At 42.6% G+C, this 26367-nt stretch overlaps 2 protein-coding genes across 21 annotated transcripts in view; one reads left to right on the top strand and one right to left on the bottom strand.

Moving 5' to 3' along the window:
- Positions 1 to 14054, top strand: part of LOC139173121 (uncharacterized) — a 33509-nt gene extending 19455 nt beyond the window's left edge. The window contains exons 2-7 of the mRNA XM_070762688.1: positions 366 to 1321; positions 7408 to 7459; positions 7561 to 7663; positions 9000 to 9142; positions 10317 to 10568; positions 12845 to 14054. Coding sequence (XP_070618789.1) covers positions 366 to 1321; positions 7408 to 7459; positions 7561 to 7663; positions 9000 to 9142; positions 10317 to 10568; positions 12845 to 13552 — 2214 coding nt within the window. The 3' untranslated portion in view covers positions 13553 to 14054. The remainder of the gene's footprint in view (positions 1 to 365; positions 1322 to 7407; positions 7460 to 7560; positions 7664 to 8999; positions 9143 to 10316; positions 10569 to 12844) is intronic.
- A 3398-nt stretch (positions 14055 to 17452) lies between these two features.
- The window catches only part of CHFR (checkpoint with forkhead and ring finger domains), a 56760-nt gene continuing 47845 nt past the window's right edge, over positions 17453 to 26367 (bottom strand). For 7 of the 20 annotated variants that reach the window (XM_070762705.1, XM_070762702.1, XM_070762704.1 and 4 more), the window contains exons 16-18: positions 24577 to 24684; positions 21449 to 21521; positions 17453 to 20104 (exon numbers count right to left, since the gene is read on the bottom strand). In XM_070762705.1, coding sequence (XP_070618806.1) covers positions 20062 to 20104; positions 21449 to 21521; positions 24577 to 24684 — 224 coding nt within the window. In that variant the 3' untranslated portion in view covers positions 17453 to 20061. The remainder of the gene's footprint in view (positions 20105 to 21448; positions 21522 to 24576; positions 24685 to 26367) is intronic. The other 13 variants (XM_070762713.1, XM_070762709.1, XM_070762712.1 and 10 more) reach the window with 3 other exon arrangements.

The following is a 26367-nucleotide window of genomic DNA, read 5'->3' as shown; positions in this document are numbered from 1 at the left end:
CAGAACTGATAAGGGACTTGTACAAACTATCAGTTTGTTCGAAGACGAGTGCTCTTTGCTATACAAAAAGAGGGCTTAGTTTAAGTGAATTTTCATTATAAAGAACATTGTTTTGAATTTTCAAACGTGTGTGTGTCTGAAATTTGTACCTGTGAATTTTCGGGAGGAGTCTACCAGAGAGCCCGACAGAACAGTGTGGTAGTAAAAATTTTGGTAGCCCATCACTGCCTACAAGGTTCCTTCCAACTCTGTTAATTTGCAAAAAAACAACAACTCAGAACTGATGGGTCCAAAAGGAGGGAGAACTTGGTCAGTTGAAAGAGCGAATGCTTTTGTGTGAATTTTCCTCCTTCTTGTTGTTCCAGGTCTATTATTCCTGTGGGGCCCAGTTCACTTCCTGGGAAAGAGGACTGATTTTATCTCCTGGCTTCCCCAACAATTATTCCTCGGGCATGCATTGTGTCTGGCGATTTCTTATTCCGGCTAAGTCCTACTTACTGTTTGAGATCTTTGACTTCGATGTCTTTGAAAGCATCAGTGAAGACCCGAATGCCTGGGATGGCTATTTTTCTTTGACCAAAAATACAAACAAGGATTCTTCCCCCAGAGAAGAACCCTCAGAATATTCAAGCACCGTCTTTCCAACCAAGGCTTCGGTTGATCCTGATCTTGACTCAACGGATCTCATTGAGGGTCTTCTAGAAGCCACTTCTCAAAACCTTGAGTGGAAAGAATTCCATCCAAGCGGAGAACCCAAAGCTGTCACTCAATCAAGTCAATTTCCAATCCAGGAAAGAATCAACGACACTTTGATGGGACAAGGTGGAAAACAGGAGAAGGAGGACTTGTTGGACAAAATATTCTTTGCTCACTACCCTGCTGATAAGGAAAATGGCAAAGGTCCTCAGAATGGTTTTGGGAAGGTGGTTTTTGGAGAAGATGCTGCCCTTTCCACCATGATCTTGCCGGTGAACAGCTCTTCCACGCCATCGTTCTCCGCTGATGTTTGTCCAGACGATGTCTTATATGTCTCAGACCTCATCACTTTCTCTTCTCGTTTCTGTGGGACCAAATCGCCCTTGAACCAAAACATGACCTTTGGGTCCTCTCTTAAGATGGTGGAAGTTATTGTAGAGCTGATCACCACCACCGACCGCGGCCGAGGCTTCGCCATGCTCTTTGAGTACAAGAACGAGACGACGGAGATGACGCCCACAAATGACATCAAGGACGAAGAAGAGAATACCATGATGTTGGTGGTCATCACTGGCATCTTGTTCTTTGCGATGGTCCTTTTGTCCTCGCTCTGCATTGCATGTAGGTAAGTGAGCGATGTTGGATTCTTCACTTGTGTTTTAAGTGTTAACAGATTAACAGATTTGGAAGGGACCTTGTAGGTCATCTAGTCTAACCTCTCACTCAAGCAGGAGACCCTACATCATTTCTGACAGATGGCAGTCCAATCTCTTCTTCAAAGCCTCCAGTGATGACGCTCCCACAACTTCCGAAGGCAACTTCTGTTCCATCGGTTTTTTGTTCTCACTGTCAGAAAATTCCTCCTTATTTCTAGAATCTCTCCTTCTTCAAGTTCCATCCATTGTTCCTTGTCTGGCTTTCAGGTGCTTTGGAAAATAGTTTGACCCCCTCCTCTCTGTGGTAGCCCCTCAAATATTGGAACACTGCTATCCTGTCTCCCCTGGTCCTTCTCTTCACTAGACTGGCCATGCCCAGGTCCTGCAACCGTTCTTCATATGTTTTAGGTCTGCAGGCCTTTGATCATCTTAGATAGATTCAGATTAACAAGCGTCCGAAGGGACCTTGTGGGTCATCTAGTCCAACCCCCCACCCAAGCAGTAAACCCTACACCGTTTCTGACAGATGGCAGTCCAGTCTCTTATTGAAAACGTCCAGTGATGAAGCTCCCACAAAGATCAAAAGCAACATGAGAAAATATTATTTTACTGAAAGAGTAGTAGATCCTTGGAACAAACCTCCAGCAGATGTGGTTGATAAATCCACAGTATCTGAATTTAAACCTGCCTGGGATAAACATAGATCCATCCTAAGATAAAATACAAAAAATAGTATAAAGGTAGACTAGATGGATCATGAGGTCTTTTTCTGCCATCAGTCTTCTATGTTTCTTTCTATGTTTCTGAAGGCAACTTCTGTTCCATTGGTTGATTATCAGAAAATTTATCTTTATTTACAGGTTGAATCTCTCCTTGTTCAGTTTCCATCCACTATTCCTTGTCTGGCCTTCGGGTGTTTTGGAAAACATCTTGATCCCTTCCTCTCTGTGGCAGCCCCTCAAATATTAGAACTCTGCTATCCTGTCTCCCCTGGTCCTTCTCTTCATTATCCAATCTCTTCTTGAAAGTCTCCAGTGTTGAAGATCTCATAACTTCTGAAGGCAACTTCTCTTCCATCAGTTGATTGTTCTCACTGTCAGAAAATTCCTTATTTCTAGGTTGAGTCTCTCCTCCTTCAAGTTCCATCCATTATTCCTTGTCTGCAGGAGAGGGTTCTACTTAAATTTCACCACCAGTTTGCATCGCGACAGCGAGTAGCCACTGTTTGCGGCAGTGTTTCCTCTAATTTGGGGGGGGGGGGGGCGGAAAAGTATAGTGTCTGAGCGGCAGTCCCTTTGGGACTGGGCAGCACAGAAATAATAAACAAATAAACAAACAAACAAACAGAATACCCTACGAAAATAGACTAACTATCCTGGGCCTTGAAAGCTTAGAACTACGGCGCCTAAAACACGATTTGAGTATTGCCCACAAGATCATATGCTGCAACGTCCTTCCGGTCAACGACTACTTCAGCTTCAACCGCAACAACACAAGAGCACACAACAGATTCAAACTTAATATTAATCGCTCCAAACTTGACTGTAAAAAATATGATTTTAACAATCGAGTTGTCGAAGCGTGGAACTCATTACCGGACTCAATAGTGTCAACCCCTAACCCCCAACACTTCCCCCTTGGACTCTCCACGATTGACCTCTCCAGGTTCCTAAGAGGCCAGTAAGGGGCGTACATAAGTGCACTGGAGTGCCTACCGTCCCGTGTCCAATTGTCTTTCCTTATCCCTTTTATCTTATATATTCTCTCCTTTATATATATTCTCTTCCTATCGACTTCACTTCTTTTTTACTTCCTATCTTTATATATACTACTTAATGTCTATTCTCTCTCATATGTATTGTATATTGGACAAAGAATAAATTTAAAAACAACAACAAACAAACAAACAAATATCAAATAAAAAACCCACCCTGTTTTGCCTCAGAGAATTTCAAAATAAAATAATGTATTGTGTGTCTATAACAGTGAGCTCATAATAGGGCAACTCTATCAATATCAAAATGCCACTTAAATAGTTGAGTTAGTTTCAAACTAGATTTTGATTTTCTTTCTCTCTTCCTTACTCCCATTCTTTTTCTTTCTCTTTTTCTTCCTCTCTTTTTTCTATCTGTTTCTCTCTCTTCCTCTCTTCCTCTCTCTCTCCTTCCCTCTCACTCTTTCCCTCTCGGCTTCTGGGCAGGTTTGGAAAACTCTGAGTTGATGATGATTTTTAAGTGAACGATTGCTCACTGCTCAGCTTAGAGGGAACTATGGTTTGCGGTGGTGTTTCCCTACCCTTGATGCTTCTCTTCGGTTCCTCCTTCTCGTTTTCATTGGTGAAGCTAAAAGTAGCAGCTGGGACCGATTCAGCAACCCAACCCAGACATATTTCTCCAATTCTGGCTGTGCAGGTCACTTAACACTGTTCTAATAGTGTGTGCTTGTGTGCGTAAATGAGTGGGGTGGGGGGAGAAGAGAAGAGGAAAAGACAGTTTTTCAGTGAAATGTCCAAAGATTCATTCTCTTCCACCACTCTCTGGGGATTCTCCCAAGATTTTTGCCACACTGCTTCCTTTGTGTACCGGTTGGAAAAGGAATGAAAGCTTCCCTTGTTGGTTGGCCAATCCTTCTAATTGCTTTTGGCCCCCGAATTCGTCTGGCCACCTTCGTGAGTATGAACCTTGCCAGGGGTGAAGTTCAACTTTCCCCCCCTACCGGCTCTTGGGGCGTGGCTTAGTGGGTGTGGCTTAGTGGTCATGTGACTGGGTAGATGGGGATGGCCAAGTCAACGTCACGTCTTTGCCTTTTCTACAAAAAGAACATATACCATTTATTTATTTACTTATTTATATTTATATTTTTAATTTTATTATTTTATATTTTATTTTATTTTATTTTATTTTATTTTTTATTTTACTTTATTTTATATTTTATTTTATTTTATTTTATTTTATATTTTATTTTATTTTATTTTTTGTTTGTTTGTTTGTTTGTTTGTTTGTTTATTTATTTATTTATTTATTTATTTATTTATTAGATTTGTATGCTGCCCCTCTCCGCAGACTCGGGGCGGCTAACAACAGTAAAAAGACAATATAAAGAAATCTAATATTAAAAGTAATTTTAAAAACCCCAATTTCAGGAACCAATCATACATACAAACATACCATGCATAAATTTTATAAGCCTAGGGGGAAGGGAAAGTCTCAATTCCCCCATGCCTGACGACAGAGGTGGGTTTTAAGAAGCTTACGAAAGGCAAGGAGGGTGGGGGCAACTCTGATATCTGGAGGGAGTTGTTTCCAGAGGGTCGGGGCCGCCACAGAGAAGACTCTTCCCCTGGGTCCCGCCAAACAACATTGTTTAGTCGACGGGACCCGGAGAAGGCCAACTCTGTGGGACCTAACTGGTCGCTGGGATTCGTGCGGCAGAAGACGGTCCCGGAGATAATCTGGCCCGGTGCCATGAAGGGCTTTATAAGTAATAACCAACACTTTGAATTGTGACCGGAAACTGATCGGCAACCAATGCAGACTGCGGAGTGTTGGTGTGATATGTGCATATTTAGGGAAGCCCATGATTGCTCTCGCAGCTGCATTCTGCACGATCTGAAGTTTCCGAACACTTTTCAAAGGTAGCCCCTTGTAGAGAGTGTTACAGTAGTCGAGCCTCGAGGTGATGAGGGCATGAGTGACTGTAATATACCAATTATTATAGACAATACAATTAAAGAGGCACACAAATAGTTACGTAAGAGCAGTAAGACACTTATTGCTCTTACGTATTTGTGTGCCCCTTTTATTGCTTTGTGTATAATAATTGGTATATCTTCTCTTTTTGACTTTCACCCAGATCTATCTACTTGCATTCCCCAACCTGGTGCTTTCCTGCTCATGATTAAACTACATGTCCCAGCATCCTTATAACCTCGGGGTTAACAGGAGTTTCGGTGTGACTAATAAAGTAGACAAGTGGAAGTGATGTAGAGTTTGCTACCTAAGCAGGGGGTTGGACTAGAAGACCTCCAAGGTCCCTTCCAACTCTGTTGTTGTTGTTGTAACTCTGTGGTTGTTGTTGCTGTTGTTACTATTGTTGTTGTTAAGACAAGAGTGGCGAGCGGGCGGGCACCAATATCTGAAAATATCATAAGAGTTGAAAAAGAATCCGAAGTCAATATTTTTGAGCGCTGTTGTAGCTTTGAACGGTCACTAAATGAACCGTTGTAAGCCTGGGACTTCCTGTACAGGTTCTCTCAGCAACTTCTCAACAGCCATCATGGGGCGACTTTTCTGGATGTCCCAGAGAGAAAACAGAACACGAGCTACTTCCTAGGCTCTTTTGGCAGCTGCTACACACTGCTGGCTCATAGTGAAGTGATTGTCCCCTAGGACAGTGTTTCCCAACCTTGGCAACTTGAAGATATTTGGACTTCAACTCCCAGAATTCCCCAGCCAGTGAACGCTGGCTGGGGAATTCTGGGAGTTGAAGTCCAGATATCTTGAAGTTGCCAAGGCTGGGAAACACTGACTTACGGGACCACCTTCTGCCACATAAATCCCAGTGGCCGGTTAAGTCCCGCAGAGTTGGCCTTCTCCAGGTCCCGTCAACCATCTGATTCCGGCCCTCTGGAATCAGCTCCCCCCAGAGATTCGCACTGGCCCCACCCTCCTCGCCTTCTGCAAGAGTCTTAAGATTCACCTATGTCACCAGGCTATGGGTGGGCAGCAATGACTGTAGGATTGTAGCTTTGTTGCTTGTATCCTTACAATTTATATTGACTGGTTTCCAATATGATTTGATTGCTTATTTGTATCTGGAGTATCATTAATTTTTGTACCATATGATTCTTGATGAACTTATCTTTTCTTTTATGTACACTGAGAGCATCTGCACCAAGGCAAATTCTTTGTGTGTCCAACCACACTTGGCCAATAAAAAAAAATCCATTCTATTCTATTCCATTCCATGCTATGCTATTTTATTATATTTCTATTTCTATTCTATTCAATTTCTATTCAATTTCTATTCTATTCTTTTCTAATTCTGCTCTATGATTTGATTGCTTATTTGTAACTATGACAATCATTAAGTGTTGTATCCCATGATTCTTGATAAATGTTTTATTTCATGTACACTGAGAGCATATGCACCAAGACAAATTCTTTGTGTGTCTAATCACACTTGGCCAATAAAAAAATTCTATTCTATTCTATTTCTATTCTATTCAATGTCTATTCAATTTCTATTCTATTACTTTCTAATTCTGTTCTATGATTTGATTGCTTATTTGTACCTATGACAATAATTAAGTGTTGTATCTCATGATTCTTGATAAATGTTTTATTTCATGTACACTGAGAGCATATGCACCAAGACAAATTCGTTGTGTGTCTAATCACACTTGGCTAATTAAAAAATTCTATTCTATTCTATTCTATTCTATTCTATTCCATTCCATTCTCCAAAACACCCAAAGGCTAGACAAGGAACAATGGATGGAAACCGGGGTGGCGCAGCAGGTAGAATGCTGTACTGCAGGCCACTGAAGCTGACTGTAGATCTGAAGGTCAGCGGTTCAAATCTCATCACCGGCTCAAGGTTGACTCAGCCTTCCATCCTTCCGAGGTGGGTCAAATGAGGACCCGGATTGTGGGGGCAATAGGCTGGCTTTGTTCAAAAGTGCTATTGCTAACAGGTTGTAAGCCACCCTGAGTCTAAGGAGAAGGGCGGCATAAAAATTGAATGAATGAATGAATGAATGAATGAATGAATAAATAAATAAATAAATAAACTGAACAAGGAGAGATTCAACCTGGAAATAAGGAGGGATTTTCTGACAGTGAGAGCAACCAACGCATGGAACAGAAGTTGCCTTCAGAAGTTGTGGGAACTTCATCACTGGAGGCTTTCAAGAAGAGAGTGGACTGCCCTCTGTCAGAAATGGTGTAGAGTTTTCTGCTTGGTTGTTGGGTTGGACTAAATGATCTACAAGGTCCCTTCCAACTCTGTTACTCTGTTAAATGATCGAAGTGTTTTCTGTTCCTTTATCTTTTAGGTGGAGGTTATGTCTCAAAAGAAGTTCTCTCGAAGTCCACAGTGATCAAGAAGTAAGTACTAATGATTCCAGGTCCTTCTGCGGACTTCGTTTACCACTTTTGAAACAGGTTGCTGATCAATTGCTTGAACTTGGAAATGTTTGGAATTGCAGAATCAGATCCAGAACTCCGGTATTGACATCAGCGAACTGCAGCTGGTGATCCCATGTCAAGAAAACGAAAACAACAATCATTCTCTTGGGGGAAATAGCATCGGTAAGTAGAAAAAGATTGTGGATTATGCGGTCCAATTCTTGTTTAGGGTGCAATAGTCCATTTCATCCTTGCCGTAATATCACGCAACCAAAGAGTATTACAAATTCTGTGGGTGTGGATTAAGGAATGATTTGCTAATACAGTGATACCCAGTCTTACAAACGCCTCGTCTTACAAACTTTTCGAGATACAAACCCGGGGTTTAAGATTTTTTGGCCTCTTCTTACAAACTATTTTCACTTTACAAACCCACCGCTGCTGCTGGGATGCCCCGCCTCCGGACTTCCGTTTCCAGCAAAGCACCTGTTTTTGCGCTGCTGGGATTCCACTGAGGCTCCCCTCCATGGGAAACCCCGCCTCTGGACTTCCGTGTTTTTATGATGCTGCAGGGGAATCCCCGCAGGGGAATCCCAGCAGCGCAAAAACGGGTGCTTCGCTGGCAACGGAAGTCCGGAGGTGGAGTTTCCCAGCAAGGGGAGCCTCAGTGAAATCGCAGCATCGCAAAAACACAGAGGTCTGGAGGTGGGGTTTCGAGGACTTCGGTGTTTTTGCGATGCTGCGATTTCACTGATGCTCCCTTCACTGGGAAACCCCACCTCCGGACTTCCGTTGCCAGTGAAGCGCTTGTTTTTGCGATGCTGGGATTCCCCTGCAGCATCACAAAAACACAGAAGTCCGGAGGTGGGGTTTCCCATGGAGGGGAACCTCAGGGGAATCCCAGCAGCGCAAAAACGGGTGCTTCGGCTGGCAAAAGGGGTGAATTTTGGGCTTGCACGCATTAATCGCTTTTCCATTGATTCCTATGGCAAACATTGTTTCGTCTTAAAAACTTTTCACCTTAAGAACCTCGTCCCGGAACCAATTAAGTTTGAAGACAAGGTATCACTGTATATTGGAGACATCTTTTAAGAGCATGTAGTTATTTCTGAACCACTGCAAGGAAATTGTTGGAAGTAAAGTCCAATGTATCTAGAGATCCTACAATCTTAGGGGAAGGTGATAGAAGACATAAAGAGACACTCTGGAGGTCTTCCAAGGAGAAGATCCATGACTTATAATAGTATTTCTCAACGGTGGGAACTTTAAGATGAGTGGACTTCAATTCCCAGAATTCCACAGCCAGCAAAGAGTGATGGAGGAGGAGGAGAATGAACCTCTGGGCAAAAGCTGGTTAGGGAATTCTGGGAGTTGAAGTCCACCCACCTTAAAGTTGCCAAATTTGAGAAACACTGCCAATTGAACATCTGAGAAGAATGCAGAAGGGGTGACAAATGATTTTGAAAACACGCTTGCTGTTTCTTTGGTACAAATAAATATATTTTGATATTTTCTCCAGTCGCCTCCTGCCCTGGCAATCTGGAACCCATCATCGATCTAGATGCTCCTCCAATGTCAGCAGTGATGGGAGGTGATGAAGTGTTTATTATTTCTGCCAATCCAGAGCCTGGTCATTTGAGTTTTACCTCTTGTAAAATGCAGGTAAGGAACAGGTAAGGGGCAGGGGGGAGAGAGAGAGAGGAAGGAAGGAAGAAAGAAAAAGAATAAAAGAGAGACAAAAAAGGGAAAAAAAGAGAAAGCAAATGTAAGAGAGAAATAGAGAAAGGCAGAAAGAAAGGAGGAGAGGAAAAAGATGAAAGAGAAGGAGAGAGAAAGAGAGAAAGATAAAAAGAGGGAGGAAGAGAGAATAAAAGAGAGAAAAGAAAAAGGAAAGAAAAGAAAGAGAAAGCAAGTGTGAGAAATAGAGAAAGGGAAAAAGAAAGAGGGAGATAAAAAAGATGAAAGAGAAGGAAAGAGAAAAGGGAGAGGGGAAGAAAGAGAGAAAAAGAGAAAGAATAAGAGAAAGAGAAAGAAAAGAGGGGGAAAAGAGAAAGCAAATGTAAGAGAGAAATAGAGAAAGGCAGAAAGAAAGGAGAGGAAAAAGATGAAAGAGAAGGAGAGAGAAAAAGAGAAGGGAGAAAGATAAAAAGAGAGAGGAAGAGAGAAAAAAGAGAAAGAATAAAAGAGAGAAGCGAAAGAGGAAAGACAAAGCAAGTGTGAGAAATAGAGAAAGGGAAAAAGAAAGAGGGAGAGAAAAAAGATGAAAGAGAAGGAAAGAGAGAAGGGAGAGAGAGGGGAAGAAAGAGAGAAAAAGAGAAAGAATAAGGAAAAGAGAAAGAAAAAGAAAAGAGGGAACAAAATCATGGGAGACAGAGGAAAAAAGGGAAAGAAAGGCAGAAAGAAAAGGGAGAGAAAAAAGATGAGAGAGAAAGAGAGAAGGGAGAAAGAGAGAGATAAAAAGAGAGAAACAGGAGAGAAAGAGAGATAAAAAGAGAGATAAAAAGATAAAGAGAGAAATAGAAGGAGAGAGAGAAAGAAAGAAAGAAAGAAAGTTACCTGTTCAGATTTTGTCTGCTTTTAATCTCATTTTTGCCAGCCAAACATTTTGTCTTTGCTTGCCATTTCATCAATAAACATCAAGCTATACAGTATATATATTTTCTGCACCGATTCTTGAATAAGAATAAGAGAGGCTATCTGGGCATGGGCTGGCTGCAGTGATCACCGTTTCCCTGCAAAGCTACAACGTGGCTCCGGAGAGGGTGTTCAATCCATCGACGCATTGGCGTGAAAATCCCACGCCATTTTCCCACGGGGTTTTTCTCTCTCTCCTTAGGACAAGAGGTTGACGAGAAGCGTTACCAGCCCAACGTCGGTGTCAGAATGGCTGATCCCCAAGCACCCGGAGCCCGGCGGCAGCCAAGCACCCAATTCCCGCGGGGAAATACACGCCAAGGGCGCTTCTCAGAAGCAGCAGGCGTGGCGCGCCCGGACTTTCCACGATCTCTTGGCTCCGTTCCCACAGCTGCAGGAGCAATGGGGCCACTGGACCAACCACGGTCCTTTCCCCAAAGGGGCCAAAAGCGGAGTGAGTATTGGTGCCCTGCAGGGGAGGGAGGAAATAGGGGTGAAAGTCAGGCCTTGAAATTGGAGATCCAGCTGTCCCACCGCTGGTTAAGGTCCAGGTTGTCCTTGACATAGGACTGTTTGTTCAAGGTTACAAGGGTGCTGAAAAAAATGGGATTGGCAATCCGTTGTCACCTGGGAAACTCATTCCAGGGTCCTCATGATCAAGCTCAGGGAGCGGCGGAATGTCATGTTGACAGTGGTGGTGGCACCATCCAGGGATCACGTGATCTCCATCTGGGACCTTCCCACAAGCCGAGTTAATGGGGAGGGGGAAGCTCGATTTGCCTAACAACCAAGGTGATTCGCTTAATGACCATAGCAAAATGGTAGTCAGATCAGGCACCGCTCAAAGGTAGAAGTTCTGAGCCCAGTTAGGGTAGTATATCAAGTACTCTTGGCATGTAAGAGTGGAACAAAATCTCTGCTGAACCAAACTGGCATTATATGCTCCAGCGCATATATATTCTATCACCTCATAGATAGATATATATATCTTTATATATAAAGATGATGATTGATTAGATAGCGATCAAATCTCTGTATCCATCATCTATTAATCTATCAATCATTCTACCTATTTCTATCTACCTATCTATCTGTCTGTCTGTCTGTCTGTCTATTTATCTATCATCTATCAATCATCTATCAATCACCTTTTAATCTAATCTATCAATCATTGTATCATCCATCCATCCATCATCTATCTACTATTATCTATTGATGGATAAATTATATATATATAAATATAAAATCTGCTATCATCTATCTAATCTATCATTCTATCATGTAATCTATCTATCTCTCTATCTATTATCTATCAATCATCTATCAATCACCTATTTATCTAATCTATCAATCATTCTATCATCCATCCATCCATCATCTACTATTATCTATTGATAAATTATATATATATATATAAATATAAAATCTGCTATCATCTATCTAATCTATCATTCTATCATGTCATCGATCATTCTATAATCTATCTATCTATCTATCTATCTATCTATCTATCTATCTATCTATCTATTCAATTTCTACCTTTATCATTCTACCATCTCTCAATCATTCTATCATAAATCAATCTATCCATCCATCCACCCACCTACCTCCCCACCCACCTTCTAGCTACTAATCTCTAATGATAGAGATAAATTATATATACTCTGTATCTATCTAATGTATCATTCTATTATCTAATCACCTATCATTCTATCAAACCTATCTATATCTAATCTAGATAACATCTATATCTCTATGTAATCTATCTATCTATCTATCTATCTATCTATCTATCTATCTATCTATCTATCTATCTATCTATCTGTTCTGTCTGGGTGCCCCCAGACTTCAACACCAACTGGAAAAAGCAGCCAGACACGCTGGTAAAAGCAAAAGCACTTTATAGTTTGAAAAATAAACACAGAGAAAAACCTGTTCTTCCCAACAGGCAGGCTATGAGAGTTCACAGCAGAGTCCTGATGGCCAGACAATACAGCAGACTTCTTGCTGGCACACCCACCACTGTAGAGAATAAGACCCACACCTTTCCCCCCCAAGGTTTCAGTATTCAAAGTCACAAACCAGAATTCCAAGACGCCAAAGATCACAGCCAGGTCCCAGGACTCCCAAAGATAATACTCCACAAGCCAGGAAGGGTGGGTCTGCTTTTTCAGCCTTTCCAGAGAGCACCACACCCAAACCCAGCTGTTGCCTCTTTAGTGCTGAAAGTACCTGGCTAATTGTCCCCTTCGTTGTGTTGCTCTTCTCTGCCGGAGATCGATTATTGCTTGTGCATTTTCATCTAAGGAATCCAGGCTGCATGCTGGGGAGAGCTCCCTCTCGGGGGACTCTGGCTGTCCTCCCTCTCCCTCAGCCTGAGATTCCTCCTCCCCGTCTGCCTGAACCTCCTGTTCCTCATCCTCCCCCTCTGAGCAGGAAGCCGGCAGAGGATCAGCCGTTCCCTGAGGGGCCTCAGACGGAATCACAACACTATCTATCTATCTATCTATCTATCTATCTATCTATCTATCTATCTATCTATCTATCTATCTATCTATCTATCTATCATCTCTATGTCTTATATTCTATTATCCATCAATCATCTATCTAATCATCAAACATTTTCTCTATTACACCTTCATTTCTTCCTCTCTCATCTGTAACTATCTAATCCGTACACAAAATGCTTCTTCTTTATTTTCTCAAAGTTCTTCTTCTCTTTCCTGCCAGGGTTTTTCGACCTCCACCCCAAACCAGCCCACCAGAATTCAAAAAGTTAGCTCCACTGAAGAAACTGAAGGAACTTCCGATGGGTCCCACTTGGAAGGTTTGACCAGTAGCCGGTGGACACCTTCGGCTCAGAAACCGCAAAAGCTGACCGGGGGTCCTAACTCGAGAAGGTCCCAATTTGCAAACCCCTCTTTTGATTTCTTGACCGGTTCTCCTGGCTGTGGCCACCTGAGATATCCTGAACACTCCAAAGTTGAGGCCTCTGTCCAAAGTCCCCATCTGGGAGGAAAGGATGCTCCGGACACTGCCCTCAGGTTGAAAAACAACCCCATCAACGGTTCCAAGCCCAAGGAAGCTTCTGTAGACATGGACGGGCCCAAAGCGGTCTTTGTGATTTCGGAAGATGGGGACGATCAACAGCCTTTGGTTTTGGCAGAGCACACCAATCAATGTGTCGATGTTTTGTCCGAGACGAATGCCGCCACCTGCGAAGGAGGAACGGCTGAGAGGAAGGAGCAGATGGTGGAATTATCGCTTGAAGACGACCCGGCGGAAGAGGCCACCAGAAGTAGGTTGGGCATGGATCTGTGGGGTTCTTACCAAGTTGACTTTCAAGGCGACAGCGATGAAACCTACCCTGCTGGCCCATCTCAACCGGAGTCACTGGCCCGTTTCAATTCAACAACTAGTCCAAACATGCTCTTTTGATCATCCATGAAAAGGTCCTCGTTTGTGGAACCAGAAGTGGCAAAGACCGAAATATTTTTTTTGAGATGGAACGGAGCCATTCTACATACAGACATTCGGAGATGGTCTTTGATCTGCTTAAGGGCAGGATCCTGCACTCAACGACACTGACCCCAAAACTTTTGTCTTAAGTTGGAGACAACGATTTATAGATGTTGCTGCGGAGCACAATTTTTGGTCCTGATGCATGAAGACCCACCTGACGTTTTCCTTCTGAAATAAGCTTGGCTGTTTTTTTTTGTTTTAATAATTGTGTTTGAATTGGGAGCTGTGATCAAATCTAAAGCCCATCAGGTTTTAGATAAAGGGACTGTTCTGGATATAATCCTTAGCAAGAAAGCAACCAAATTCTGACCATGATGATGAAGGGTGTAAAGTTCTATTATGTTTTCCCCAAAATAAAACCCTGTCCTATATTTTTTTTTTGAACTATGAAATAAACACTTGGCTTTATTGCCATGCACTCAAGAGCCCAATTGGGCTTATTATCAGGAGACGTATCATTTTGGGGGAAGCGAGGTACTGATGTTTGATCATAGTTTTTTAAAAAAAGTGACTATGAACAGAACTGGGATAACTAAAAATACAAACAATGCATGTGAAAAGGGGGCAATTTTTTAGATTAACTCATCAAAGGATTCACTGGCTTTTGTGAATCCCATCTCTCCCCCTACAGCAGAGGTCTTCAAACTTGGCAACTTTTAAGACTTGTGGACTTCAACTCCCAGAATTCTCCATGCTGGCTGGAGAATTCTGGGAGTTGAAGTCCATAAGTCTTTAAAGTTGCCAAGTTTGAAGACCTCTGCCATACAGTGAGCACAATGCAAAGATGAGCTTCAATTGATGGCAATGCCAAAGTCAGGTCAACGAAACGACGACACCATGCCAACAACAGGGTTTGGAACTCGCACAACACATCACGCCCAAGTGGTGCGAAGCTGAATTCAAGACTGGGTGGGTTGGCGTGTCACATGCGCTCAAGACAAAATCCGCCAAAGTTGTGAGAGTGCCAAAATGTTATTGTGCCAATGAAGAACGCTTAGGTGAATTCTGAAAGCGGGCTAGGCCTTTTGAGAAGGCTTTCTTTCAGATTTGAAGACCGTAATATGCTAGGGAGCAGACAATGGTCCTCCCACCACACCTACCTATATAGCAGTGATGGCAAACCTTTTTTTCTTTGGGTGCCAAGAGTGTGCTCATACCCATAATTCAATGCCTGGGGAGGGTGAAAACAGCGTTCCCCACCCCACTGGAGGCCCTCTTGTTTCCCAACTTCTGGTGGCCCCAGTAGGCTCCTGTTTTGACCTCCCCAGGCTCCAAAGGCTTCCCTGGAGCCGAAGGAGGGTAAAAACACCCTCCCTCATCCCCCCGGAGGCTCTCTGGAAGCCAAAAACGCCCTCCCAGAGCCTCTGTGCGAGCCAAAAATCAGCTGGCCGGCACACACATGCACACTGGAGCTGAGCTAGGGCGACGGCTCGTGTGCCAGCACATACGGCTCCGCATGCCATCTGTGGCAACTGTGCCATAGGTTCGCCATCACTGCTATACAGCTTTTTAAAGCAGCTGCATCTTTTCTGGGATCGCACAATGACAGAATGTGGGGTAGAGATGCGGTGGGTTTAAAGGTTTGCCGTCCTTGACACATATTTTGATGGCTGTTAAGAAGGCTTAAAATTAGCTGGCCAGAGTGCGCATATACGCTGGAGCCGACATAGATCAAGCCTTGCATGCCCTCAGATATGGGTCCATGTGTCGCCTGTGGCACACCTGCCGTAGGTTGTCTATCGCTGCCTTAGTAAAATGCAGTTAGAATTACAGTATTATTAGAGAATGGGGTGCACACTGAAGATTTGTGTGGTTCGAGAGTATTGAATAAAATGGTAGGTGATGGATAAAATATTAAGCAAACTTTGCTATGGTTTTTTACAGAAGATGCATGATTTATTTGCAAAGCCCATGACTATTTTGCAACTAGAGATAGTCCCTTGACTTACAACAATTCATTTAGTAACCATTCAAAATTACGAAGGCACTGAAAAAAAAAGCGATTTACGACTGCTTTTCTCATTTTACGGCCGTTGTAGCATCTCTGTTTAAAATTCAGACACTTGGCAAACTGGACTCGCACTTATGACGGTTGATCATGCGGTCCCCCTTTTGCGACTGTCCGATAAATGAAGTCCATGGAGCGACCAGATTCACCTAACAATTGTGTTACTAACTCTAACAACGGCAGCAATTAACTTCCTAAGCGTGGGCAAGAAAAATCGACAAATGGGACAAATTAACAAATGTCTCACTTAGCGGCATACGTTTTGGGCTCCATCGTGGTTGTAAGTTGAGGACTACCTGTAAACGCTTCCCTGGGGCCACTAAAACAGGACACCGCTGGGTCTTAATCGCACAACTTCATATCTGAATCAAAACCATTTTTTAAAAAAACCTAACGGCCCGGTTGGTATTTTAATGGTCTTGTCCCGGAATGTGATTTTAAATCTTCAGACTCTTTTGAGGCTGGAATAGAAGGGAATGTTATCAAAGTCTTGCATTTGGTTCGGGCAGCTGTTGGAGAAAGCCCCCGAAATATCTGCTGGAAAACAGGTGCCGAGGGAAGGAATGGGAAAATTCCAGCTCTATTAAATAAAGCATTTTTTGTTAGCGTTTTTCGGGGAGCTGTCTGGGAGCTTTTAAAACTGGCTCCGAAATTGCTTAACTCAGATTAATTCCTCGTTTCCACCTGCTGTTTTAAGCTTCCATCTGCGCTAGTTTAGACTACCGGGCGCAGTTGTGGAAGGGCTTGAGATTTGTGTGTGTGTGTGTTGTGTGCACATTTGCACTTTGCAATGAAGTATTTTCTCACCCGTAGCAATAGATTTGATGGTAGTAATGGGGAAATACAAGCAGAATTTATTAGTGCCTTGGAACTGAATTTTGTTTTCCTACCTGAGTTTAATCTTTCAAGACTGCTAGGAAATCTGTTTGGGTTCAAGCAGGAGAATTAAATTGAAGAATTCTCTCTCTCTCTTTCCTGCTGTTTTTGAAAAGAAGATATATCAATGTATAAGAAGTTTGTTTGAACTTTCTTCTCTCCCCAAAAAGCTGGAGTTGGGGTTTTTTTTTTGTATTTGTGTGTGTGGGTTTTTTCTATTACATTTTCACACCTTGTAGCTTACATGATCAGCGCAGGAGATATGTCTACGTGTAAAAAAACTAAATAAAAACACAAAATTGCTAAAACACCTTTCCAGCTTTTATACGTTACTGGTTTGGGTAGAAAGCAAGCTGGGGTGGAGTCCGTATTTGTAAAAAAACACCTCAATTTCGTAGCTGGTGGTTCCAAATTTGGGCATCTGAATTCTAAGCCAACCAGACGGCAAGAATTGTTGTCACTTGTGTTGCAATTTTCCCCCCATGGGTTGTCACACCAGGTTCTCAACGTAGGACCAACAGAGGGGATCAGGCGTTCAGTTACCAAGTAAGGCAGTTAAGAGAATCGGGCCTGTACTCCTAAAGTGGTCGTCTAATCCAGTGTTTCCCAAGCTGGGCAACTTGAAGATATCTGGACTTCAACTCCCAGAATTCCCCAGCCAGCAAATGCTGGCTGAGGAATTCTGGGAGTTGAAGTCCAAATATCTTCAAGTTGCCCAGCTTGGGAAACACTGGTCTAATCCACACAGCAAGAACGCTCCTTCCCATTGGCTAATATTTCTTTGGGTTTCCTTTGGCTTCCAATCAATCGCGTGGAAACATTTTGAGGTAAAATGGTCTGGAATGCCATATTTAAGGCCTCACACAATTAACCCAACCTTGGCTTGCGTGCCAGCCTGGGCGGAACATCCAAAGACAAGCAAAGCAAAGGAGTCCAACATTGTGCATTTTTAATAGTTTTCCAATGATAAATCATAAAGCCCAACAGTTATTGGGATACTTGTCTACCCCCGGTTTCCCAGCCACCAGGCTTGTGTACAAAGGGAAAGGAACTCAAAACATTTCTTCTTAAGAGCAGATAAACTTTTCAAAGTCCCAACCATCCATCCTAAGCGTGGAGCGAACCCTCTAAATCCCCTGGAAGACTCTTGTAGGATTGGAATGAAGGAAGAAGGGGTAAAATTTAGCTGGGGTGCTGGAGGAAAGCCAACCACTGTTTTTTAAATTCTTCTATTTATGTTTTGGCTGGCTACGTGGAGGGTCACGTCAACGGAGCGGAGAGAACCAAATTTTATTCTCTCTTCTTTTTTAATTCACTTTGGAAGGGGAGAAGTACTTGACGGCCTCACCTGGAGTAGCCAGAAGCTAACCTAGGAGAAACTGACATGGCTCTGGGCAGTTTTGCAGCCTGCTTTGTTTCATCCATTCCCCGAGACGGGAAAACGCACAACAGTTGCAATTCAAACTTTGATGGCTGCAAGGTCCACCGGTTTTTTAATCATTTTTCCTGCAGCCGGCGTGGAATTCCTCCATCGTGTCTAGCAGACCACTTAACGTGGCTTGTGAATATGAGGAGCCACAGCTGCCGAAGCCTTTACATGGCTTTAGACAGTTAGCATACGGGCTCTGAACCTGGCAACTTGTAGACTTCAACTCTCAGAATTCCCCAGCATGGGAAAGTCAAAGTCCACAAGTCTTAAAAAGTTTCCAATTTTGGAAAGCCCTGCTGTACAGGATAATCTTCCAGAAGCTCTCGTATTTTTTAAAAGGAGAGCAAAAGAGGTCTGCAGATAGAAAATGAACCAATCTTTACCAACCTTCTTTAACATAAAGGGCATTAAATCCTAGAGGGCTTTCCCATTGGACCACTCCCAACATTAGCTCTTCAAGACCCGGTTCTGAAAAGATTACTCTTTCAGTACATAAAAATATAACGTGGGTTGAGTTCAAGGTTCAATCATTGTGCCCAGCACATCATTATTCGGTTAAATCCCTTTGAATTTGAACGTAGAGGGAAAGAAGCCAATAATTTTAGTAACTTGGAATGAGGCCACTATTGCTATGAAGTTGTGTTTCTCCTGCAACTTTTAAGATGGTTGGACTTCAGTTCCCAGAATCCCCCAGGAGTTGAAGTTCACCCATCTTACAAGTTACCAAGGTTGAGAAACACAGCTAGAAAGGAAGACGGGATCCTGGCTACGGAACCAGCACATCGGTGCAAATATTTTAAACCACGAGAAGTACAAAAATGGGGTTCAGCGTAGACCAGTCTTCTGTAAGTTTTTCAGATTGCAACTTACAAATCGATTAGCTGTCCCTGCCATGGTTCAACTAACTCAGGACTCTGGCACATGGACTAGCTAGCAACATTAATGTCCTACATTCAGCAATAGTGTTGGAAAAAGAATCTTCAGCGGTTTGATTATGCCAAATTCTCTTTCGTCGTGAAGACTTCTTCATCATCAGGGGATTTACAAAAAAAAAATTCCTAGCGGAATTTGACCAGCAAGAGTGGAAAAATGCATAGCTGTTTTGAAGCACAACTCTCAACTGGTGAAGAAGGAATTCCTGGGAGGAGGGGAAACTTTTTCGTGGAGCCCAAAGGAAGATGGCGGAGGCGAAATTCGGTTTAAGAGAGCACCAGTTCTGAAACCTAGAATTGAGCAGGGGGAAAAGAAACGATAAGATCTAAGGAAGAGGACAGGGAAAAAAAGACTGAACAAGAAGAAAAAGAAAGGAGGACTGAAACGATTGGATCTTTCCTTATCAAAGGAGGCTAGGTCAACTGGAGTGCGTCAAGAAAGAAGACGACACCCTACGGTTGGCTTTCTCTTTTAGATGGTTGGACTGTCAATTCCCAGAGTTCCTCAGCTAGCATGGATGGCTGGGGAAGTCTGGAATATTGAAGTCCTCGTCTCAACATGTCCAAGAGCTGAGAAATATGGCCTTAAATGGTCAATGTTTAGCCTTGGTCAATCCAGCTGTGATCTTTGACTGAGGAGCCAAGAAGTCTAGACCATCAATTCTGGCGAGATGTTGCATTGGTCCAAGAAATTGACAAGATTGCATGGCAGTGCCCAGCGAGGATGTGCTTCTCTTTTGCTGTGTGCTGCCTTCTCAGTTAAGACTTCGTTTCATTCCACAATCGTTCACCGAGAACTGTTCCACTTCTACCATTCAAGCCTCATTCAGCAAGTCTTTAACACTCCTACAGTAGCTCAAATTCAGGAAGAATAAAAACAGGGGCAACTGCAAAACAAAACCAACTTTTCTTTTTTGAAAAAGAAAACAAAAAAACCCAACAACCATAAAGCCAAGGAGAACGAGAACGCAGGGTGGCAGAAAAATGACAAAATTAATAATTGTGTAAGGAAAGGAAAAAAAGAACACACTAGCACATCAGAGTACCTGATGTAAAAAGTTGCCAATCCCCTTTTTTTGTGGGAACAACCAGGCAAAAAACTGTACAGTTGGTGTTTCTGGGTTTAATTTTCCCATCCTCTACAAACACGGAGACCAGTTAAATGCCCCAGGAATCCTTCTTAGTTTTTGAACCGTGTTTGTTCGCAAATGTGATTGAACTTCCTGAAATTAAAAAAGCCAAGGAGAGAAAATTAGTATATATATATATAAAATATATTTTGAATGTCACATGAAAGAGATTTTCAACAAAGGAGAGCAGTTTGGCTTCCTAATTAATACCCTTGGGGCCTCCAAAAAATATTTGGCACCTCTTAATTCATTTCTCCAATTCTAGACCCATTCTGAGCTCGGGATATTTCTGCTAAGACTGGAACAGCTGAAAATACTTTGCATAGCACTACTAGCGATTCTGAGCTTAATATCTAAAGCCTGCGAAATGAAACAGCTAGGATAGTCTGCCAAGAACTGCCAATAAATTTGATGGACAGATGATAGAGAGGGGGAGGGGATAGAGATAGATAGATAGATTGATGGATAGGTGACATAGAAGATAGAGGATAGACAGATATATAGATAAGATAGATAGATAGATAGATAAGATAGATAGATAAGATAGATAGATAGATAGATAGATAGATAGATAGATAGATGATATAGAAGATAGAGATGGATGGATGGATAGATACATGATATCGAAGATAGAAAAATGATAGAGAGATGATAGATAGATAGATAGATAGATAGATAGATAAGATAGATAGATTAGATAGATAGATGATATAGAAGATAGAGATGGATGGATGGATACATGATATTGAAGATAGAAAGATGATAGAGATAGATAGATAGATAGATACATGATATAGAAGATAGTCAAAGGATAGATAGTTGGATAGATAGATAGATACATGATATAGAAAAAAGAGAGATGATAGAGAGGATGGATAGACAGACAGACAGACAGACACACACACACATAATATAGAAGATAGACAAAGGATAGATGGTTGGATAGATAGATACATGATATAGAAAAAAGAGAGATGATAGAGAGGATGGATAGATAGATAGATAGACAGACAGACAGACAGACAGACACATAATATAGAAGATAGACAAAGGATAGATGGATGGATAGATAAATAGATACATGATATAGAAAAAAAAGAGATGATAGAGAGGATGGATAGATGGATAGACAGACAGATACATGATATAGAAGATAGAGAAGATAGAGAGGATAGATAGATGATATAGAAGAGAGATGATATAGTTGGATAGCTAGATAGATTAGATATAAAGAGAAATTTAGACAGACAGCAGAGAGATAAGCTTCACGCCCATCAATTTAATACATTCGATAACTAAAATGTATTGATTTGAGCTGGATTAGCAGATTAGCCACAGAATTCTATTCGCTCCACAAGAGAAAATGTCTCTCTTTTGTGTCCTCTGCCTACGAAATTCTGTTCTGCAAACTCTGAGCTCGCAAAGAGGCTCACTCACGTAGCATGGTGGGCTTTCACCTGAGTGCGACAGTTGCGACCCCAGTAACAGTCGGGACGGGATGTGACAGCGGCTGCAAGACAAAACCCACGCAGAGGTTCATGCATGGCTGAGACCGACCAAAATCCCAGGGGAATTTTCATCTCGGGTGGACTTGTGATAACGTAAGCCAATACCAAGGCCATATTTTAATGCAGAGAAGATTCTTCAAAAACAAACTGGAGATATATTTTCCTTTAGGACTACTGGACACAGGAACTTGGGGGGGAAAAAACCCAGATCTGGAACCTTGTTATGCTATATGTTGTCCGCAGCGAGAATTCTGCACGCGGGGAAAAAATGGAAGGCTTTTATTACAGCTAGTCCTCGGTTTCCGAAAATTGGTTTAGCAAACGTTCCGAGTTAAAACTTTTTTGAACAGCTAGAGCCCCTCCATGTGGAGATGGGCGGTTAGGAACTTTGACAGACAAGTAAAATGCTAAAATCGGCATGGGAAAAAAGGTTCTTGCATCTGTGACAGTCATTGCATCCACCTCAATTAGAACAGAGCTGGAAGGGACCTTGGAGGTCTTCTAGTCCAACCCCCCCTTGCTCAAGCAGGAGACCCTAACAGGTGACTGTCCAGTCTCTTCTTAAAAACCTCCAGTGATGAAGTTTCTACAACTTCTGAAGGTAGCTTCTCTTCTACGGGTTGATTGTCCTGACTTCTAGGAAGTTTCTCCTCAATTCCAGGTTGCTTTTTCTCCTTGATTAGTTTCCATCCATTATTTCTTCTCCTGCCCTCTGGTGCTTTGGAAAACAATTTGACCCACTCTTCTTTGTGGAAGCCCCTCAAATATTGGACTATTGCTATCGTGTCCCTTCTAGTACTCCATTTTTCTCTACAATGGACATACCCAATTCCTGCCACCGTTCTTCATTAAGTTTTGAGCTCCAGGCCTTTAATCATCTTAGTTGCTCTTCTCAACATCTTTTTCTAAGCACTACTCAATTTTGATTGTGTGACCCTGGCGATGCTGTGACAGTCATTTAGAAACGTAGAAACATAGAAGACTGACGGCAGAAAAAGACCTCATGGTGCATCTAGTCTGCCCTTATACTATTTCCTGAATTTTATCTTACAATGGATATATGTTTATCCCAGGCATGTTTAAATTCAGTTACTGTGGATTTACCAACCACGTCTGCTGGAAGTTTGTTCCAAGGATCTACTAATCTTTCAGTGAAATAATATTTTCTCACGTTACTTTTGATCTTTCCAACAACTAACTTCAGATTGTGTCCCCTTGTTCTTGTGTTCACTTTCCTATTAAAAACACTTCCCTCCTGAACCTTATTTAACCCTTTAACATATTTAAATGTTTCGATCATGTCCCCCCTTTTCCTTCTGTCCTCCAGACTGTACAGATTGAGTTCATGAAGTCTTTCCTGATACGTTTTATGCTTAAGACCTTCCACCATTCTTGTAGCCCGTCTTTAGACCCGTTCAATTTTGTCAATATCTTTTTGTAGGTGAGGTCTCCAGAACTGAACACAGTACAGTGGAACCCCGACATAAGAGCTGCTCTACTTAAGAGCAACTCGAGATAAGAGCTGGGAGGGGAGAGATATTTTTGTTCTACTTACAAGCCCAAATTCGAGATACAAGCGCCAAGGAGCTGTCTCCTGAAGCCAAACGCTAACTTCCGCGTTCAGTTTCAGGAGACAGCTGCGAAGCGGCGCGCATGTTTTAAAAGGTTGCAGCCGGCCTGGGGGGCTCGGGGGGGTGCTTGCAGCTTTCTTTCTTGCTCTTTTTCTTTCTCTCTTTTACCTTCCCTTCCTCTATTTCTTCTTTTCTTTCTCCTTCCCACCTTCTTCCCTCCCTCCCTCCCTTCACTCATTCCTCTCTTACTCTCCCCTTTCATAAGTTTCCTTGCTTCCTTCCTCTGTTCCTGTCCCTTCCCCCTTTCTTTCTTTCTTGCTTTCTTTCTTGCTCTTTTTCTTTCTCTCTTTTACCTTCCCTTCCTCTATTTCTTCTTTTCTTTCTCCTTCCCACCTTCTTCCCTCCCTCCCTCCCTTCACTCATTCCTCTCTTACTCTCCACTTTCATAAGTTTCCTTGCTTCCTTCCTCTGTTCCTGTCCCTTCCCTCTTTCCTTCCTTCCTTCCCACCCTCCGTCCATTCATTCACCCATTCCTCTCTTGATCGCTTAAAGCCGGTCCCTGGTGCAAAAAGGGTTGGGGACCTCTGTCCTACAGGATTGGGTGGCAGAGAAGTTGAACATATGTAAATTTAAAAGTTTAAGAAAGTTTACAAGTTAAGTGAAAGAAACTTCATTATTCATTTATATGTACATGTACATTTCTTCATTAAAAACACGTCTTTCTGCATAATTTAGACTAACTTTGTGAGTTTTTTGAGGGCTGGAACCAATTAAAATTATTTACATTAATTCCTATGGGGAAAAGTCGTTCGAGATAAGAGCTGCTCGACTTAAGAGCCCAGGTCCGGAACGAATTAAACTCGTATCTCGAGGTACCACTGTATTCCAAATGTGGTCTCGCCAGCGCTCTATATAAGGGGATCACAATCTCCCTCTTCCTGCTTGTTATAACTCTAGCGATGCAGCCAAGCATCCTACTTGCTTTTCCTACTGCCCGACCACACTGCTCACCCATTTTGAGGCTGTCAGAAATCACTACCCCTAAATCCTTCTCTTCTGAAGTTTTTGCTAACAAAGAACTGCCAATGCAATACTCAGATTGAGGATTCCTTTTCCCCAAGTGCATTATTTTACATTTGGAAACATTAAACTGCAGTTTCCATTGCTTTGACCATTTATCTAGTAAAGCTAAATCATTTACCATATTACAGACCCCTCCAGGAATATCAACCCTATTTAAGTGCGCAGACTGGGAAAATTTGCTTTTCTAGGGTTGCATTTTCAAACAGTCGCTGAACAAATGCTTGTAAGTCGAGGACTACCCCTATTATGATTTTCTTTCTCTTTCCTCTTCCCTGTTTTTCCTATTTGTCTTTGTATTTTTTTAGGGTGTGTGTGTGTGTATGTTATATCATAAACCAATAAAAACGGTTAAAAAGACAGACTCCGTTGCTCTCTGCAAGGGCCTGAGTCAGTCTCCTCGTACCTGGCAAGTTCTCGCTGGGAATATTCTGCCTGTACTGGTAAGCAAGATTTCGGAAAACCCGTAGGCCGCAAAAATAACAGAGCACCGTTTCTCCCGTGATCCGGTAATCTGAAAGAGAAAATTGGGGTCCTAGGTTATGAAGAGGATATTTATTTGAAGAATAAACCTCTCAGGTGGGTGATTAATCTCCCCCTGGTGAGCTGGGCTTAGAAGGTGTCCTTGTGAGGTTGGCAAGTAGGATAACAAAAGTTGGAAGGGACCTTGGAGGTCATCTAGTCCAGTGTTTCCCAACTGTTCTAGTTCAACAGTAAATACAGGGAGTCCCTGACGTACGACCAGAATCGAGCCCAATGTTTCTGTTGCTGAGACCGTTGTTCAGTGACTTTTGCCCCATTTTATATCAGATTAACAGAGTTGGAAGGGACCTTGTAGGTCATCTAGTCCAGTGTTTCCCAACCTTGGCAACTTGAAGATATCTGGACTTCAACTCCCAGAATGCCCCAGCCAGCAAATGCAACGCTCTCTATATGGGGCTACCTTTGAAAAGTGTTCGGAAACTTCTGATCGTGCAGAACGTAGCCGCGAGAGCTATCGTGGGGCTTCCTAGATTTGCCCACGTTTCTACAACACTCTGTGGCCTGCACTGGCTGCCGATCGGTTTCTGGGCACAATTCAAAGTGTTGGTAATGACCTTTAAAGCCCTTCATGACATTGGACCAGAATACCTCCGGAACCGCCTTCTACCGCACGAATCCCAGCGGCCGATAAGGTCCCACAGAGTTGGCCTTCTCCGGGTCCCATCGACCAAACAATGTCGTTTGGCAGGCCCCAGTGGAAGAGCCTTCTCTGTGGCGGCCCCGGCCCTCTGGAATCAACTCCCCCCGGAGATTAGAACAGCTCCCACCCTCCCTGTCTTTCGCAAGTTACTCAAGACCCACCTATATTGCCAGGCATGGGGGAATTAAGACATCTCCCCCAGGCTTTCCTATATTTTATGTTTGGTATGTATGTGCTGTATGGTTTTTAAATGGTTGGGGTTTTTTATATGATTTTATTATTAGATTTGTTCCATTGTTATACTGTTTTTTATTACTGTTGTGAGCCGCCCCGAGTCTTCGGAGAGGGGCGGCATACAAATCTAATAAATTGAATTGAATTGAATTGAATCTTCAAGTTGCCAAGGTTGGGAAACACCGTTCTAGTCCAACCCCCTGCTCAACCAAAACACCTGACACCAATTCAGTTAACTGTTGTCCAATATTTTCTTAAAACCTCCAGTGACTGAGCACCTACAACTTCTGAATTGCAAGCCTTCCACTGATTGTTCTAACCATCAGTAAATTTCTCTTTTAATTCTAGGTTGCTCCTCTCCTTGTTTAGTTTCCACCCATTGCTTCTTGTCCTGCCTTCAGCTGCTTTGGATAATAGATTGACTCCCTCTTCTTTGTGGCAACCCCCAAGATATCGGAGGACTGCTATCATGTCTCCCCTAGTCCTTCTTTTCACTAGAGATACCCAATTCCTTCATCTTTTGTTGCTCTTCTCTTCTTTTACGTCGCATAGACATGCAAAATATTACACAGGGCAAAACCCGAACTCAGAACAATCTACATATACATATACATATATCAAGAATAGTCCTAAAAATGCGAGTTCCAGGTACGTGTGTGAATGATGAGGCAGCAGCCATCTCGATCACCGGAACATAGAAACTTTAATAAAACCACTTAGCTTTCGTTAGCGTGCTGCTAACTTCGTCAGAGTATTAAAATGCCATGGGAGACAATCACC

This window comes from Erythrolamprus reginae, chromosome 10, assembly GCF_031021105.1.
Source record: "Erythrolamprus reginae isolate rEryReg1 chromosome 10, rEryReg1.hap1, whole genome shotgun sequence".
Lineage (NCBI taxonomy): Eukaryota > Metazoa > Chordata > Lepidosauria > Squamata > Dipsadidae > Erythrolamprus > Erythrolamprus reginae.
Note: the sequence above shows the minus strand (reverse complement) of the source record. Positions and strands in the feature narration are given on the sequence as shown.